Source organism: Corvus brachyrhynchos, unplaced genomic scaffold (genome assembly GCF_000691975.1).
Source record: "Corvus brachyrhynchos isolate BGI_N302 unplaced genomic scaffold, ASM69197v1 scaffold279, whole genome shotgun sequence".
Lineage (NCBI taxonomy): Eukaryota > Metazoa > Chordata > Aves > Passeriformes > Corvidae > Corvus > Corvus brachyrhynchos.
The window spans coordinates 79957-97143 of record NW_008246060.1 but is presented as its reverse complement, the minus strand read 5'-3'; the positions used below and the strand labels follow the sequence as shown (position 1 = coordinate 97143).

Here is a 17187-nt window from a genome sequence, read left to right as displayed (position 1 = left end):
GAACTGCACCCGAGGGGAAATAGCCTGACAGCCGAGAAGGCTGGGACTGGGTTTGTGTTTGCTGTTACTGCCATAGTTGTTGTTGTTTTGTTTGACTGGTTATATACATATATATATATATATAGTAAAGAACTGTTATTCCTATTTTCCCACATCTCCGCCTAAAGGCTCTTGATTTCAAAATATAATAACTTGGAGGGAAAAGGGGTTATATCTGCCACTTCAAGGGGGGCCTCTGCCTTCCTTAGCAGACACCTGTCTTTCAAAACCGAGACACTCGGAGGGAAGGGGGTTGCATCTGCCATTCCAAGAGAGGCTTCTGCCTTCCTTAGCAGACACGTGTCTTTCAAACCAAGACAACAAGCAAGGACAGCAATATCCTCTCATTTTGGGGAGCAAGGGTGAGCACACAGCCATGGCTTCCCAGGAAAACACCAGATGTTTGGCTGGCTCAGGAAACACTTCCAAAACATTTCCTCCTTCCAAGTTTTGAGGTTATGCATACAGATTTGGACAATTTAGGATTACCTGTGTGCACATGTGGCTCCACCACTGGCCAAGTGAATTGTTAGGAGGAAGAAGGTAACTTGGACATCGATAAATATCGCTCTTCATTTTCTCTCCTTCATGACCCAAGAGACATTATTGGATTCCTTACAAAACAAGGATAATCATATGCTATTTATCACCTCTAAAGAGCATCCTGTCTCCTTTTTCCCCTAGGATAGTCACTTGGGATAAGGAGAGGAGCTGAAGCTACTGGCCATCTTCTCCTTTAACCAAGACACAAAGAGCAGGGAAGGGAAGAAAGAAAAATATCATCAAGGTCAGTTTTCACTAGGATGAGGAAGGAAAGTGCCCTTTTACTGACACTTTTGGCTCCTGCTCCTGATGTTGAAATCCAAAAGCGAATGAAGATAGATGGGTTCATCCATACTGTTGGGGTCTGGATACTAATGAATATTATTTAATGGTCAAGAGCTGTCATGGGGCACATTGATTAATTAGCAGAGTTAGGAGGAGAGTGACTCCACCAGCATATCAGCTACTAATAATAGAACCCAAAACAGTCAGGAAGCATAGCCAAAAGGATGAGGCAACTGCAGGCTCTCAGCTCACCTTCACCACAAGAAACAAAGGCAAAAAACTCTTCCAGATGGATTTTTTGCATTTCTTGCCTCCTGCTAGGAAGAGATGTGTTGTTACAGGGCCAAGTGTCCTCAGGAAGGACCAGTGGGGGTGGAGATGAACGTGGCCATGGATCAGTGCTGGGAGAGGTCTGCAAACAGATGCTCCTTTTCCCAAAGGATTTGCTGTTTCCTTTCTGCAAGGGGATCTACCCCTCTTTCAGACCTGACAAGAGACCTCAGCACAGCCCCCCTTTACAACAACTTTCTACCTTTTGAGGATACAAACTTTTACTCTGAATTGAGTCTTAAACACGTTGAGGTCCCAATTTCTCCCTGCTTCATTCCCTACCTCTACAAATAAAATCTCCTCACATCCATTTTGTCTTGGTTTGAAAGACAGGTGTCTGCCAAGGATGGCAGGAGTCTTCCTTGAAATGAAAAAAAAAAAAAAAATGCAATCCCCCCCTCCCTCCAAGTTATTATAATTTTGAAATTAAGGGACTTCCAGGCAAAGAGATGAGGAATAGGAATAAAAGTTATTTATTTATTTATATATATAAAACAAGGCAAGCAAACAACAATATCTATGGCAGTAACAGCAAACAGAAGCACAAACCCAGTGCCAGCCTTCTCGGCTGTCAGGCACTTTCCCCTCGGGTGCAGTTCCACTCGCATCCGGCAGGGGCGCTGGTGGCTTCCGGTGAGCGGGGCAGGTGCGATGGTTCCCCCGCGGCTGCAGGGGGCGCTCCGGAGCGATCTCGGGGAGCACGCGGCACTGGTGGCCTGGGATCCCAGGAATGGATGGAACAAAGGCTTCACGAACCCCATGGCAGCCGATCCCCGGGCCGAGCCCGGTGTCCGGCCAGACCCTCGGGGACAGCAGGCTGGAACAGCAGGGACGAGCACAAATCCCGGGTGGCAGATGCGATGGATCAAACTCCAGAGCTGCAGCGGAACCTCCGGAGGTCTGGGCAGGCAGGGCGTGCAGAACTACAGAGTAGCGAAGGCTCGAAGCAACGACAGAGGCAGGGCGGCCACGGCCCGGCTCCCAGCAGGGCAGGGAAAGGCGGGCTTGGGAATCCCAGGGTTTCTCCGGTAGAAGGAAGGCAGTCGAAAAAAAAACAGAAACTTGCAGTGCTGACGAATTCTTTCCAGCCTTTCTCTCCACCGGAACTCGGAGAGCTACCCCCACAAGCCCAGGTGACAAAGAGTAGCCCATTGGACCCCTCCCTCTATGGTCAGGTCTTTTGTTTCTCCCAAGCACCCAGCAATTTGTCACCCCAGCAACATATAAGGGAAAAATTCCTCAAGTAAAAAAAAGAACAGAAGGGGAACTCCCAAAACCCCAACACATTTCAAGCATAATCTACTCAAAACATGAAACCTTTCTCCCTGTGTGTCTACACAGCCTAGGGGGGGAAAAAAAAAAAAAACACAAACCAACAATCCCACAACAAGCAGCTTGTTATAGAAATTTTCTACACTACTGTAAAACAAACCAAAACACAAATTAACAAAAGTGACCTCTTGGAGAGGAGAGCTGCACTTAAGCTTCCCAGGTGTCTGGAGAAGTGCAAGGAATGATGACGAAATAGCTATATCATATATACACACATTTGTTAGAGCACACACTGACACAGCTGGGAGACACTGACAGCTCTGCAGAGTAAGACTAATTTCTAAGCACTGAAAATCATCTTGGTGGAAGGCTTAGGAGTAAAAATTATCCAGCCAATCTGACAGTGGTCATAATTTTGGCATCTAACATCTCAGTCATGCCTGAGCCACAAATTATCTTTCTGCCTCAGCAGAAAACAGAGGTTTTCATGCTTTTTGTTGACATGGCAGACTTGATCACTGACTACAGAGGTTAGGAAAATAAGACAGGTGGCTTTTGCACTATGCTTACTGCCAGTGAAGACAGAGGCATAGGGCAAAGAGGGGAAAGGTCCTGACCTGTTCTCCACTTTGCTGGTTTCCTGCAAGCTCTAAAATACCCTTTCTGGAGCTCTGTAAGGAAAAACCACAATTCTACATGCTAAAGTGCAACTAAATCTGCCAGCAGCGTAAATGGAAGCAAGTGAAATAAAAGCCAGTCTAGTCACCCTTAAACTAAAACTGGTGTATATCTCAGGTTGCCCCTCAAATTTCATCAGAAGATGGTACCACAAAAACAGCAAGAAACTTCCCCAACTCCTCCCTCCTGGTTGGTGACTTCTGGCAACGAACACCCAAAATGTGCCCCAGAACCACAGCACCTAGAGTCAGACTTCTCTGATTTGTAGCCCACAAACCAGCAGGTTTGTAGCAGATATTTTAAAGCATTAATTAATGAAAGCTATACACCACTAATCAAAATGGGAGCCTGATGCTGCAGTCCACACTTAAGCTCCAGACACAACAATTCAGATCCCAAATTTTGCTGTGCAGATGAAGTGGGTAAGAGACACTGGGTGGGCTCTCACTCCTTCCCCCTCACAACAGCCACATCTGTGCACTGGAGAACTGCAGCAGAACCAGGAGGGTGCCCAAAACTGCAATTGCTTTCAAATATCATAGTTCTCCCTCCTGCCCTATGCTGAATTTGCCTACAAAAGCAAGACTGAATTTCCAAGGAGCTATTGGGGTGAGGCACTCTCAAACCCTTCAGCTGATTTAAGGCACCCATCAGTCATATAAACCTGCTTAAGAAGGCAGAGCAGCTGCAGTCACCAGGCTTGAGTGAATCAGCCTCACCTGCTCCACTGTGCATCAGAAGAGACGGCTCAGTTATTACAGAGCTCCTTGTGGCCTCAGGCTCAGGTCTGCAGCAACACTACCACAGAACTTCTATTTATTTCCATGCTAGGCATTTATTGTAAACTGCTGATTGATACATGGAGGAAAACACTCCCTTCGCTGACTGATGCCACTGCTACTGCCCACAGTTGCTTTTTGATCCTGCTGGCTTTAGTCCTTGCTGTCATGGTGGTCAATATCACAATCTCCTACTTGCCCTGGAGCTCTTCATCCTTTTTGTTATTGCAATGGGAATAGGAGTTTGGGGAGAAAAGTTCGTGTTTTGTTCTCCCTCTTCTTCTACCCTTGGCCTTCTTTACTTTCCATTTTGTCCAAAGCCACTAATGAGTTCTCCTCAGCCTGATGATACATCAGAGGTAGATTCCCCAATACACCCTCACACTGGAAACCCTCCCATCCCATGAACAAACATTGTCTGCCCCTGTGGGACACACTCCTACTCTTCTCCTTCCCTTTGTGTGACCAGCATGAGAACCAGCCTCTCCAAGGACAAGGACCTTCTGAGGGGCTCATGGCTGAGAGAAATCCTACAAGACACAGGCCCCTAGAATGGTTTGGGTTGGAAAGGACTTTAAAGATCATCCAGTTATACCCCATGCCATGGGCAGGGACACCTTCCACTAGACCAGATTGTTTCAATCCCAAATCAACCTGGCCTTGGACATCTCTAGGGATGGGACAGCCACAGCTTCTCTGGGCAACCTGTGCCAGGGCCTCACCACCCTCACAGGGAACAATTTCTTCCCAATATCTCATCTAAATCTTCCTAACATCTAATCTAAATCTATTCCCTTCCAGAAAACAGTTGGGTCTCTTTCCCAGCACTACAACACTGTCACCAACATCTTCACTCCCCATGGTGCCTCGAGCAGGCAACAGCAGCAGCAGTTGTAGTGAAAGCTCTCTTGCCACAGGACATTAGCTCTGAGATGATAACACAGGACAGCTGGTGCCACCAAGCAATGTCCTGCAGGAGCTCACAGCACCAGCGATTTTCTACTCTGGATCAGAAACAATCACCTCCCTTTCTCCTTCCTCCCCTCCAGCTCCAACACTTCAGTTTTGCAAGGTCATAAACATTGAGGAATAATTTCCAGATCCAAGGCACTACTCAGACAACCTTCAACAGCACTTCAGAGGGATGTCAGCAGAAGTCCAAGAGCTGAAACAAACCACTGTGAGTGACAGGTCCCTCCTTTTGAGCCCAAAACCCTTCCAAGCAATACAAAGCTGTCACAGAGGGAAGCGGAGCTGGCTGAAATCACACACAGCTCCATTTTGCTGTAGCACATCCACAAACTTCCCAGCCCAGTGAGGAAAGGGCAGTCAATAACTAACTCATGTAAGCACAAGTTAGCTATTGGGAGACAGCAAATGTTAGTTCAGACAGAAGATGTTAATTACAAAGCCTGAGAAGCCGAATTCACCCTAATCTTGTCAAGATAGAGGGGACAAGGATCATCTCAGAGACTGCTGAATCACTCCTCAAAGGACTACGCATTCCCAGGGAGAAAGGTGAAAAGGGCACTGTGAGGAAGACTACTGATCTTCATCAGAAAGACCCCCGAGGAAGAAGAGGAACCTTCCTCAGTGCGACCACCAGGACACACATACAGCGCATGCATGACCTGTATGCTAATGATATTAATGACTTCCGAGAAATAATTTGTATAACCACGCCTGTCCCAAGGAATGTGATGAATATTCATAATTTAACCCTTAATACTGTGTTGTAGGGAGCACCGGTGTGTGTGTGTTTGGAGGAGCGATCCAAATAAACCAAATACCTACTTCTCTGTCTCTGAAGTGTCTCCTGGCCCGGTTTCAGCGCGATTCACCAGGCTGTGAATCAATGGCACTTTGTAGAATTTCTTCTCTCCCCTCCTCACTGTGCCTGCCTCCAGAATTCTTTATCCCCAGACTTTGAAGCAAGCTGCTACATTATCTAATTCGCTACCCCCAGCAGTTGAGGCACAGTGGCATTTTGGGTTCTTAAGATTGCCACGTACACAATTTTCCCAGTAATTTTGATCCTGCTTCAAACAAACAGTGCAGACAGCGTAGTCCAGTGGTCCTTCCCACTAATAGCAAGAACAAGCAGAGCAGACAAATTCAGTTTCTGAGAAGCAGCACAAAGCTCATTAGGCTGAGGAGGAAGAGAGGTGGTAATGTAAACAAGAGAGTAACCTCACCAAAAGAGTATGTTTAATGCTAACAAGGAAAAAAAAAGTCAGTGCTGCACCTGACATGAATATCATGAGTTTCCAGTAGCAGGTTCTGCACTAGGAAAAATGCACAATTCGACAATGTATCTCCAGCAGCTCCCTGTACACCACGCTCCACGCCTGGATACTACCATGTGCTCCCAAACTTCCCCAGCTCACCTCCTGGGAGGGCTGCAGATGAAGCTGAGCACCCGAGCACACTCCCACAGACAATCCGTGACAGACAGGCATACCCCCCAACCAGCGGGGGACCATTTATCACAAAAAAACCAAAATTACTCCATCTGCTTTCTCAGCCCTGATCCGAGGGGGGGGGGGAGGGGGAACCACCAAAAAACAAACAAAAAACCCCCCAACACTACAATGAAACAGCACCCAAAGGCAGATCTAGGAAATAAAATTCACAACGCTACCGTACAGCAAAGCTCCTGGAGTTGGCCCCTGTCCCGTTTAGCACCTCATCACGTGCCACAGCGCATAAACTGCTTCTCTGTCTCCAAGGAAACCGCTGCCTTAGCATATCTTTTCTCCTCTCACCATGTCCTGTATGTTACAGTCACTCCTTCCTTCTAAAGCATCCCCAGGTGTTAAATACCTCACTAATCTCTGAGCAACTGTTCTCATCTGGCTTTGGAGCCTGATGTTTCTGGTTCTGATCAGAGGGTTTGTTTACTCAAAAGCTTCCCTGCCTTCTCTAATCCTGCCCAATAAAACATTTGTATAGACAGACCTCACCTTTACATCCACACCCAGGGCTCCTCTCTTGTCCCCTTACTGCTTTTTTTCTGCAATTGCAAAGCTGGGAATAAAACCCGAGGACTTCCAGGACTTGAAAACAGCAATGGCAGCCAAATTATATGGGGACAAGATTTTAGCAGAGCCTGTTGCAATAGGGACCCACAAACTGGACAGGGTCTCTTCATCAGAAACTGGAGTGACAGAACAAAGGGGAATGGTTTAATACTAAAAGATGAGAGATTTAGAGGGGATATTGGGAAGAAATTCTTCTGTGTGAGGGTGGAGAGGGACTAGAACAGGTTGCCCAGAGAAGCTGCGGCTGCCCCATCCCTGGAAGTGTCCAAGGCCAGGTTAGATAGGGCTTGGAGCAACCTGAGATAGTGGAAGGTGTCCCTGCCCACGGCAGGGGGTGTAACTGGATGATCTTTAAGGTCCTTTCCAATGCAAACCATTCCATGATCTCCAGCAATCTGGCTGGAGAGACACCCTCAATGCAAGCATGTCGCAGCAATGGCACGGATGCTTTGGAACACACCAAAGGATCTGGAGATGCTTCTCATGGGAAACAACTTGATCCCGAAGGTCCAGCTGAAAAGCCGCTTCACAGAGCACAGCCACACTTTCGCAGGGGTGGCAGTGCCAGGAACCACTGCCGGTTTTTGGGATCAGGCAGGTTTCTGAGAGCCCTCATCCTGTGCCCTCCTGCAAGGGACTGCCGTCTCAGGCACACCTCTGGTTTTCCAGCATTTTCCTGACCCCTAGTGACAAGATGTGGCTGTACAGCAGCCGCCTAACATGCAGTGCCGAACTCTCCCTGAATAAATAAGGAACAAAACTCTTTAACATGGGAAAACGGTTTCCAGATCTGTCAAGATACTTACCCTCTGCAACCCCTGCAAATCTGCCAGAAAATCCAACCGGTTTAGCAAAGAGATTCAAATTTGGACTGGAAGTCAGAAAACAAGCTGAACGAATACAAGAAGCTTCCCTTGCACCGGGCTCCAGCTGTGCCCAGGGAACCCAAGTTACAGGACTAATCCATCAGCAAACCAGACAAAACAAGGGGTGGGGAGAAGGCAGTTTTGATGGACTGCCTTCCCCTGGGGCAAATGCATCCTGTTGCAGGGACCTGGGTGACCTTGGCAAGGCCACAAACTCCATGATCTCACCACTGTCTGCTACGGACCATGGAGCAAACTCTTGGGAAGCTAGAGGACAAGACCTGTGATACAGGGGTACATTAGCTGCCAGGACCCAGGGCCCTTGTTTTTGGTTTCAAGGGCAAACACAGAGTCCAAACAGGATTATTCTGTCCCAACTCTGAGTTTCCAAATCTAAACCATGCCAGGTTTCTCCATGCATTGGCTTGGAACAGGCGGTGTCCTCCAGCACTGTTACAGCGGGGGATTACTGCAACAAACGTATCAAACAACAAGGCCCATGGAAAAGAAATATATATGGACTGATTCTTGGTAGATGTTTCAGAGAGATGTTTATTTCTCCAGCCGCGTGGCCGGAGCTCTGCCGAGGAACTGCGGCAATCACGGGACCCGAGGGGGAACACAAAACAACCAATGGGGAACAAGGCTGACCAGGGGCCAGGGAAACCCCGTGCCTCCCCCCAGGGCCCCTCTCCCAGGACCACATGGCAGGGGGAAGGGACCCCGACACAGCACCAGTCTGACACAGAAGGGATCCACAGCAAAGTGCTTTTGGATACTTCGGACAACCCAGGTTTGCATCATCCTCCTCTGGGAAACCTCCCTTCAATGAAACACTGCTCACTCCTGTATGCTCTGATATCCCTTGGAAAACAGTCACCTCCCACTTTGGGATTCATGTTTTCAACCTATTAGAAGTGGTTATGCCATTTTATTGCTATTTTTCCACCTTATTTTCCATGCAGGGTACCTGCACTCTGCCTGACACAAAGAACCTTCACCTAACACCCACTGTGAGCAGAACAAAGCCCCAATTTCTGCCAGCCTCCAATTTATTTTGTTCATTGCTCTGAGGGCCTCACTGATTTTGATAAAACACTGCTACAAGAGGAAATCTCACACATAATTAATTAATGCTTCATTTCTGTTTATTGGGCCCTTTTGTCACACCTGCCATAAACCCCTCCCCCCTCCCCCAGTGCTAAACAAACTCTTTAATTAAATCTATTGTGCCATGAGAGCAATGCTTCAGATTGCAGATGATGAAGGAGTTTGGCCCACCCTGGCTTCAAACACCCTTTGGGTCACAGCTTCTCTGGGCTACCTGTGCAAGGGCCTCCCCACCCTCACAGGGAAGAATTTCTTCCCAATATCCCACCTATCCCTGTCCTCTGGCAGTGGGAAGCCCTTCCCCCTTGTCTTGTCCCTCCAGGCCCTTGTCCAAAGTCCCTCTCCAGCTCGTTGGAGCCCCTTTGGGCACTGATTTGCTGTTCTTGTTTGCTCCTCTCACAGAAAGACAGACTGGGAGAGCTGGAGGTGTTCAGCCTGGAGACCCAAACCAACCAAACAACACTTGTTGCTCTGTTGGGCCATCAAAATGGTTCAGGGAAAGTGAAATGAGGAGGGAGGGCAAAATTCAAAAAGCAAATATTGAGATGGGAGACAGAACACTGCTCTCAAGCAAAGCAGCTTTCAGGGTCCGATATATTTCGTTAAAAAGTTATTGACAAAATAGCCGTAGGTGAGTGATATGAGACCTCCCACCAAATATGCAGAATCCTGTACACGTGTGGGTTTAGCTGCCACCAAAAGCAGCACAACTCTAAAACAGACAAAATGGAGAGGGAAAAAGAGCAAAAATCCAGTAAACAGGTTCACCCCTTGCACAGGGTGAAAACTGCTCTGAGCAAACACCTTGCCCAACGCCCTCAATTAATCATTAAAAACAAACCTAAAGGGTCCCATCTCAGAAAGGGAAATTAAAGCTGTGCAAATCGGGAACTTAGACATTCAGAAGTTTGAGTCAGCCAAAGGATTTCCCTGGACACAATTCCACAGTGTAGAGTGAGGAAAATCACGGCTGCCCTGTTGTTGTTTTTCAGGATCAGCCCATCCCTGTGCAAGAGACCCCTCCCATGGAAGGTTGGCAGTTAAGGCTGGATTTATCACCCAGGAGAGAAAATGCCATTACAAAGGAGCTGAGCAATGAGAAGACAGTGTAAGGAATCCTATTTCTCCTCATGTTCTCAACCTCTAGGGAGCTGAGGTGGCCATCAGTTACTCTGCACTGGCAGCACACGTGTCAACAAGGGAAATAGGATCAGCTCCCAGGTAGGCTGGAGTAAAATCCAATGGAGCAAAAGCCAGGTAACATGAGGGATTTGCTTCCTGCCCATCTCCAGATCAATAGGGAGGCCAACAGAGGCACTGTTACCCAGCCCAGCTGCCCTCAGTTCACCTGCTCAAACTATTATTTACAGGGACACTTCTGCTGGACTGTGATGAAACTGTCAATCTTGCAATTCCAACTTAGGCCAAGAAAATATTCTGCTGGCCTTTCTCAACCTTACAAGCAACCCCACTTCCTGATTTCATTGCTGGAAACCTCAGAGCACACCTCCTCCTGCCATCCACAGCAAAGCTTCCAGCCTTGCATCTGCACGTAATTTTTTTCTTCTGAGGTGCTTCATTGCTCTCCAAGTCTTTTCTCCCCAAACAGATACTCAGTATCTCCCAGGACACAAAAGATGCTCATTTTTCCTTTTCATTACCCTGGCAAACAAACCTACAGAGGGGAAAAAAAAAAAAAAAAAAAAAAAAAAAAAAAAGAAGGATTTACTTCCCTCTGTCTTGCCCACAAGAGTATATACAAGGGATGTTATGTCACAATGTATTTAAAAAAAATCTGGAATTAATTGCTTCAAAGGTGAAAAAAGCCATGAGGGAATAGCAGGGGGCTAAATTTCTGTGTACCACATACACCAGTACAGTAAAAAATTGTTGTCAGCACTGGTAAATTGCCCATCACGTGAGTGGGTTTAGCAGACAATGTGCTGCAGGACATGGGCACAAATCCACCTGGCCTGGAGAGGTAAAATGCCAGGGAGCAGCACTCAGCATCCACGAACACGCCATTCCCTCGGCAACGGGAGAAAACAGCTTTAAAGCGCTCGGAAGTGTTGTGGGGCACTTCGCCTTCTTCCGCCCCATTTCCATGGCTCTTCGTCTACGTGCTGAGATATAATCCCGGTAGCCCCAGACAATGATCTGGTGATTATGAGTACACTGAGCTCATGCATACGCTCAGCCAGGACCACCATCTCACTCCTCACACGTGCTGCCAGCAGCATCCAGCGGTATCGGCTTCAACTGCCCCCTCCATCCCGCTCCACCTTTTCCTTGTGCCCCAGGTTAAGGAAGTGACCCCCAGGAGAGGGGTAGGCGGTTCAGGGGGAAAACGCATCGGGGCTCCGTCGTGCAGGGCTTCCAAGAGATCCTGTCTGGGCATCCCCGGAGCCCCACGGCCCCGTGCGGCCCCTCAGGCAGGCGGCCAGTATTAGGAAGGCTCGGCTGGCCGTGGGTGGACCCAATAGCCTCGCCACGCCTCCCGCCATCCCGGACAATCCCGGGCTCCAGCGGGATCCGGCACGGCGAGCATCACCCGACCCGCACCGCGGAGGGAGGCCACGGAGACCCGCGGGCCATGGTAAGTCGCTGCTGGGAAAGCCGGCTGTTTCTTCTGCCTTTTAGAAGGCAAAAATGTTTCAGCGGCAGATCCACGCTCTGAGGAGAGGCAGGAGGGAAGGGAGAAAGGAGCAGAGCGCTGCGAGTGGTTAATCAGTAACGCGGGAGCTCCACCAGCTGCTGCTGAATTTCCAAAGGCAGCGCCCTCCAGGCTCATTCCTCTATAAGGGGGAGGGAGAGGGTCCGCCAGCAACGACCTCCTCTCACATTCTGTAGGACAAGGACGACCCCCACGTGTGCTCCATCTGCACAGCCCTGCAACACGCCTGGGGCGGCTGGAAATCGGCTTTTCCACGAAAGCATAAGACCATGGGCCTTGTGGAACACACCATTCCAGTCCTGCCTGCTTACCCAGGGCTGTCCCTTGTACCTTCTCCTAGGTGGAAAGTCATACCTTTCATTAGGAAAAAATCCCTCCCTGTGAGGGTAGTGAGGCCCTGGCACAGGTTGCCCAGAGAAGCTGTTGTTGCCCCTGGATCCCTGGAAGTGTCTAAGGCTAGATTGGACAGGACTTGGAGCCACCTGGTCTAGTGGAAGGTGTCCCTACCCATGGCAGGGAGGTAAAACTGGATGGGCTCTAAGGTCCCTTCCAACCCAAACCGTTCTGGGATTCTATGAAAGGGAAGATTCTAGTTAGAGCAGAGAGTTCAAACTCTCCCAATTTCCCATGCAGGTTCCTTTCCCTCAGTTGCACAATGTATCTACTTGGTTTCCTGCTGGCAAAAAACCAAAAATTAAAATCCCAACTCCTTGGCATTTGAGAGCCAGCAGAAGAAAACAAAATAATTTCATTTCTCTAATGAGAAGAGTGTGTTTTAAAGGAGTGAGAGCACATGAAAGCACTAACATGCCATCCTGACAAAACTAGCAGGCTGGCCAATGTCCTGGGGTGAAGAACGAGGGATTGGAGTGGAGTGGAGGGCAGGGTGGTGCTCCAGGCAGAGGGTTTGCCATCACAAGACACAGCCAGAGGAGCTGGCTCTGTGTGGTCTGTGGGCCAAACCTCAGCCTGGCCCATGCCTCCCATTGGTGCGGGGGTGCCTGAGAGGAGCTGGGCTGGAAGAAGCCTCGGGGGCCATCCTCCCACATAGTCAACGGAGAAAAGGGTCCAACAACAATTATACCATGTCCCTTTGTTGCTCTGCCCAGGGAAGGTTGGTTTGGAACCCAGCCCCCTGCATCCATACCCCTCTGCTCCAAGCAACAACTCCAGCTTTTACCTTTCCTCTCTATAGCACCGATAAGGAGCAGGTTTTAGCCCCTGGCCCCAAATCCTGGTGCAGCCCCTGCTCTATTCCTATCAGAGCCCCCTGTGGGTGCCCCCCTGCCAGCGCCCCGTGCAGAGCCATCCTCTGCCCCACGTTATCCAGTTGCTAAGCAACCTGTGCCCAGCTTATCACACCATCAGCAGGGAAGGGCAACGGCTGAGGGTTTATTGAGCTACGTCATGTTTACTCACTACCTTCCCTCCCAGCCCAGGACTTGAGAGAGGACAGGGTTGACATTTGGTGGGTAGGGAGGGGGGTTACAGAGCCAGGGCTGGCAGGGGGTTGTCCAAAATGCAGTGAGGCCAAAATATGCAGAGGCAAGGAAGGCCTTCCCCAAAACTCCTTTCAGCTGCAATGCCAAGGGAACAGGAAGCATCCCACCCCCAGACATCCTGTGCTAAGGTTCAGTGACACCCTGGCACTCTCCATTCCATGCAGTCTAAGGGTCACGGATACCACAGACAAGTAGGCACCCACACAGCCAGGGGAATGGGGTATCATCTTTCCAATCTTCCCAAAAACATGCAAGAACCACCCACAAAAACATCAGCTTCACAGCTGGTTCTTTGGTTTTGTACAGCCTGTGAACAGAGAAGCCATAGGAGAGGATGATCTACCTCAGTTTCTCAGTTGTTTAAGGTGCCATTTCTGAGCACTGATGCCCAAGCAAAGTGTCTCAAGGGGCCACTGACCAAATACCCACAAAAAACTGGGCCAGATTTGTCAAGACTTATATCCAACTTGCCACACGTGGCTCTACAGCACATAAAGGAAAGGATATCGCGAAGAGATATTGTTCTTTATCATCACCAACTGGAAAGATCAACTCACCCAAACCTGACAGAGCTCAAGGAACATTTGGACAATGCTCTCAGGCACATGGTGGGATTCTTGGGGCTGTCCTGTGTAGGGCCAGGAGTTGGAGTTTGATGATCCTTGTGGGTCCCGTCCAACTCAGAACAATCAGCAATTCTGTGAAAGAATTTTAACTGCCAGAACATAACATTTCAGAGAGCAGTGCCCCTGTGCACTCACTTCCCTGCAGAGCCAGGGCAGAGCTGGCTCAGGCTGCCCCCATGCCCAAGAGCTTCATTTTAGTTTCATCTCTGCCTATAAACACTCCGCAAAGCCAAGAACTGCTGCTTCCCCATTACCACCCCTTAAAAACTAAGTACCCGCAGCTCTGCCCAAGGCAGAGCTCAACCACAATCCCTCCCTCTGCCCTTTGTTCCTCACAGACAGAAACAGCCTCTTAAACTCCATTGTAATATAAAGGAGATGGGAAAAGGAGCTGAACTGCAGCTTAGTGTGACTCATCTCTGATCTACACCACTTCTTTCTCCTCAAAAGCAGGCTCCTAATAAACAAATAAACAAACAAATAAATAAAAAGCCCTCCTGCTTTGGGACCCCTAAAGCAACTCTCAGATCTAGAAATGATCATAAGAGCTTCAGCTTTTTAAGCTTTATTTTTTCCCCCAGAAGATTATATGTAAAATAAAATATAATTTGGAGTTTAACTTTACACAGGTATCATTTCGGAGTACCTCAGGCACTGTGTGAGATGTTGTAGGTGAGAGGATAGAAGGGACCTGTGGATACTAAAAAGCTAGCAGAGAGATTTTCTAGCTTTCTGCAGCCACCTGTGAAAGTCTGCTTTCTCACGCAAAGTAGCTGGGAAAACAGTTTGAAGTTTTGTAAACTATTCCACAGGTGCAAGTTGTTTGTGTCTTTGTTTTCCACACTGGGAAAAATATTTTGGAAATGGGTGTTATACCGTTCAGCCAATCACTCTGGGAGGCGGATGGTCAAGCACCCAATGATGTTATGCCACTCTTGTGAACAAAGTTACATAAGCTGATTTATATAATTAAATATAGCCGCTTTTGGCCATTGAACCTCATCCTGGACTTGCGTCATTTATCACCGTTCTTGGTACAACAGTGACAGGAACCAGCTGGACTTCCTCGGTACCTGCAGAAAGTATTCCAGGCAGGGAGCAGAGGACATTGATATTCCAACCTTCCCACCCACTCTGCAGCTGCCTCCTTGTTCCCATAACTCCATGACCCATGGGATGCCTCATTACTCTGAACATCTGCTTCATCCCACCTCTGCCACACTGATCTTCTCTTCCCTTTCCTTCCCATGGTGCCAGGCAGGAAAAGCCCACAGGCTGAGCACGGAGGAGAGGGAGCAGCTGCTGCCAAACCTGCGAGCTGTGGGGTGGAATGAGGTGGAAGGCAGAGACGCCATCTTCAAAGAGTTCCACTTCAAGGACTTCAACCGGGTATGAGCACCAGGGGCATGAAGTTTTACAGACTGGGACACTCGGTTTGCGGAGCAGGGAGTCCCCTCTGCAAAGCTCAGCCAAAGAAACCCCTTTGTGTCTCTCCTGAAATGGAATGGCTGAGCAAAATAGCCTACCCAAGACACCCGAAGTGCTCGACCCAGCATAGAGTTTGTCTGGGAAACACTCCTCAGGAAGAGGAAAACCCATAGAAAACTCCCAGACTATCCCAGGCCTTGCATTTGGTTGAGTTATCTAGACACAGGCAGTGTAAAATTAATAGTAATGGGGTGAAAACCAGTATATTGCAGGTTCAGAGTTAACTTTTCTTCTTACTTTACAGGCCTTTGGCTTCATGACCAGAGTGGCTCTACAGGCAGAAAAACTGGATCACCATCCCGAATGGTTCAATGTGTACAATAAGGTAAGAAACAGGGATTGTGGGGACAAAGCAGAGAACTTTAGGGAGCAGATCCCTTTTTTGAGAGATAAAACAGGAGCAGCGAGTCCTGTTCACATCAGAAGGACCTCTTCCCTCAGATGCTATTTCCATACCACAGCCAGCCTGTGGCTATCACAGATCCTTTCCTCCTCCTTTTTCCCTGTCCAGCTGAGCAGTAGCTGCCATAGGCTGGCACCAGGGTTGCTTTTTAAAATCAGTATCAAGAAGTAGCCACAGAAAAAGCTTCTGGGGAAAAGAGTGAGTTGGAAATGGGCACAGGTGGCTGCTGTGACCAGGGCAGGGGTGGCAGTGACAGCTTGTGGCCAGGATGAGCTGTAGGAAGAAGAAAAACCAGGAAAAGTGCCAGAGCGCCTCTCCCACCCCAGGGAATTTTGCTAACAAGTTTGGAGCTACTGCCTCATCAGGTGCAGCACTGGGGGAAACCAGCCCTGCTGTTTCTGTCAGCAATACTCAGCCTGTCTGTCTGTCTGCCTTAGGTTCACATCACCTTGAGCACCCACGACTGCGGGGGTTTATCAGAGCGAGACATCAACCTGGCCAGCTTCATCGAGCAGGTGGCAGCTTCCCTCTCCTGACCAGTGATACACACAGCCACTGTGTCCTGCCTAGATGGCTGCACCCAGAGCCTTCTCCCACTTCCAAGCTAGATCCTGGATACAGACTGCCCGACACCTCGCCAACCTCCCCAGTGCAGCTCAGATGGATGGAGGCACTTCTCAGGGTGCATGTATCCACCTCTGATCTTGCAAATTCCATCCTTAAACCCATTAGCCATGAGATCCCACACCCCCTTCACTACTGAGCCTTTTACCAGGAGTCAGTCATAGAGTCATGGAATATCATAGTCATGGAATGGTTTGGGTTGGAAGAGACCTTAAAGACCCCCTCGTCCCAGCCCCTGCCACGGGCAGGGACCCCTTCCACTAAACCAGGTTGCTCCCAGCCCCATCCAACCTGGCCTTGGACACTTCCAGGGATCCAGGGGCAGCCACAGCTTCTCTGGGCAACCTGTGCCAGGGCCTCATCACCCTCACAGGGAACAACAATTTCTTTCCAATATCCGATTTAAACCTATTCTGTGTGAATCCATTCCCCCTTGTCCTGTCACTACATGCTCTTGTACAAAGTCCTTCTCCATGTTTCTTGTCAGTTCCTTCAGGTACTGGAAGGCTGCAATTAGGTCACCCCAAAGCTTCTCTTCTCCAGGCTGAACAATCCCAATTTTCTCAGCCTTTCCTCAGAACTGCTGCATCCCCTCTGATCATCTTGGTGCCTCCTCTGGACTCACACCAACAGGCCATGTCCTTCCAGAGTCATGTTACACCACTGCACCAGTAAATCCATCCAGCCTGCCCCCATCCAGCCCCTATGTTGTTGTTTTTTACCTCTTGGAATGTGCTTTCTGCCTAAAACATGTTTTGTGAACCCTCTGGCTTCTCTGTAACCAAGCAGCATCGTGCTGTGCAATTTGTCATTGCTGTAACCCCTCGCTAGCGGTAGGCACGTGGTCTCACCCCCACTAAAACCAGCCTTTAGTAGGATACCAACTGAAAATGTTTACAGTATTTCAAGATGTTACAATAAACATCT

General features: G+C 48.9%; 1 protein-coding gene across 1 annotated transcript; it reads left to right on the top strand.

Annotated features, from left to right (window-relative positions):
- Positions 1 to 11430: 11430 nt before the first annotated feature.
- On the top strand, positions 11431 to 16307 carry PCBD1 (pterin-4 alpha-carbinolamine dehydratase 1). Its single transcript, XM_008642731.2, has 4 exons — positions 11431 to 11539; positions 15003 to 15134; positions 15478 to 15558; positions 16074 to 16307. The coding sequence occupies exons 1-4, from the start codon at positions 11537 to 11539 to the stop codon at positions 16170 to 16172; spliced, it is 315 nt and encodes a 104-aa protein (XP_008640953.1). The 5' UTR covers positions 11431 to 11536; the 3' UTR covers positions 16173 to 16307.
- The last annotated feature ends 880 nt before the right edge of the window (positions 16308 to 17187 follow it).

Bases quoted from the DNA above. Each gene is read 5' to 3' on its own strand.
- PCBD1 (XM_008642731.2), top strand. The intron at 15,135-15,477 runs GTATGAGCACCA...CTTACTTTACAG, and splicing joins ACTTCAAGGACTTCAACCGG to GCCTTTGGCTTCATGACCAG. The intron at 15,559-16,073 runs GTAAGAAACAGG...TGTCTGCCTTAG, and splicing joins GGTTCAATGTGTACAATAAG to GTTCACATCACCTTGAGCAC.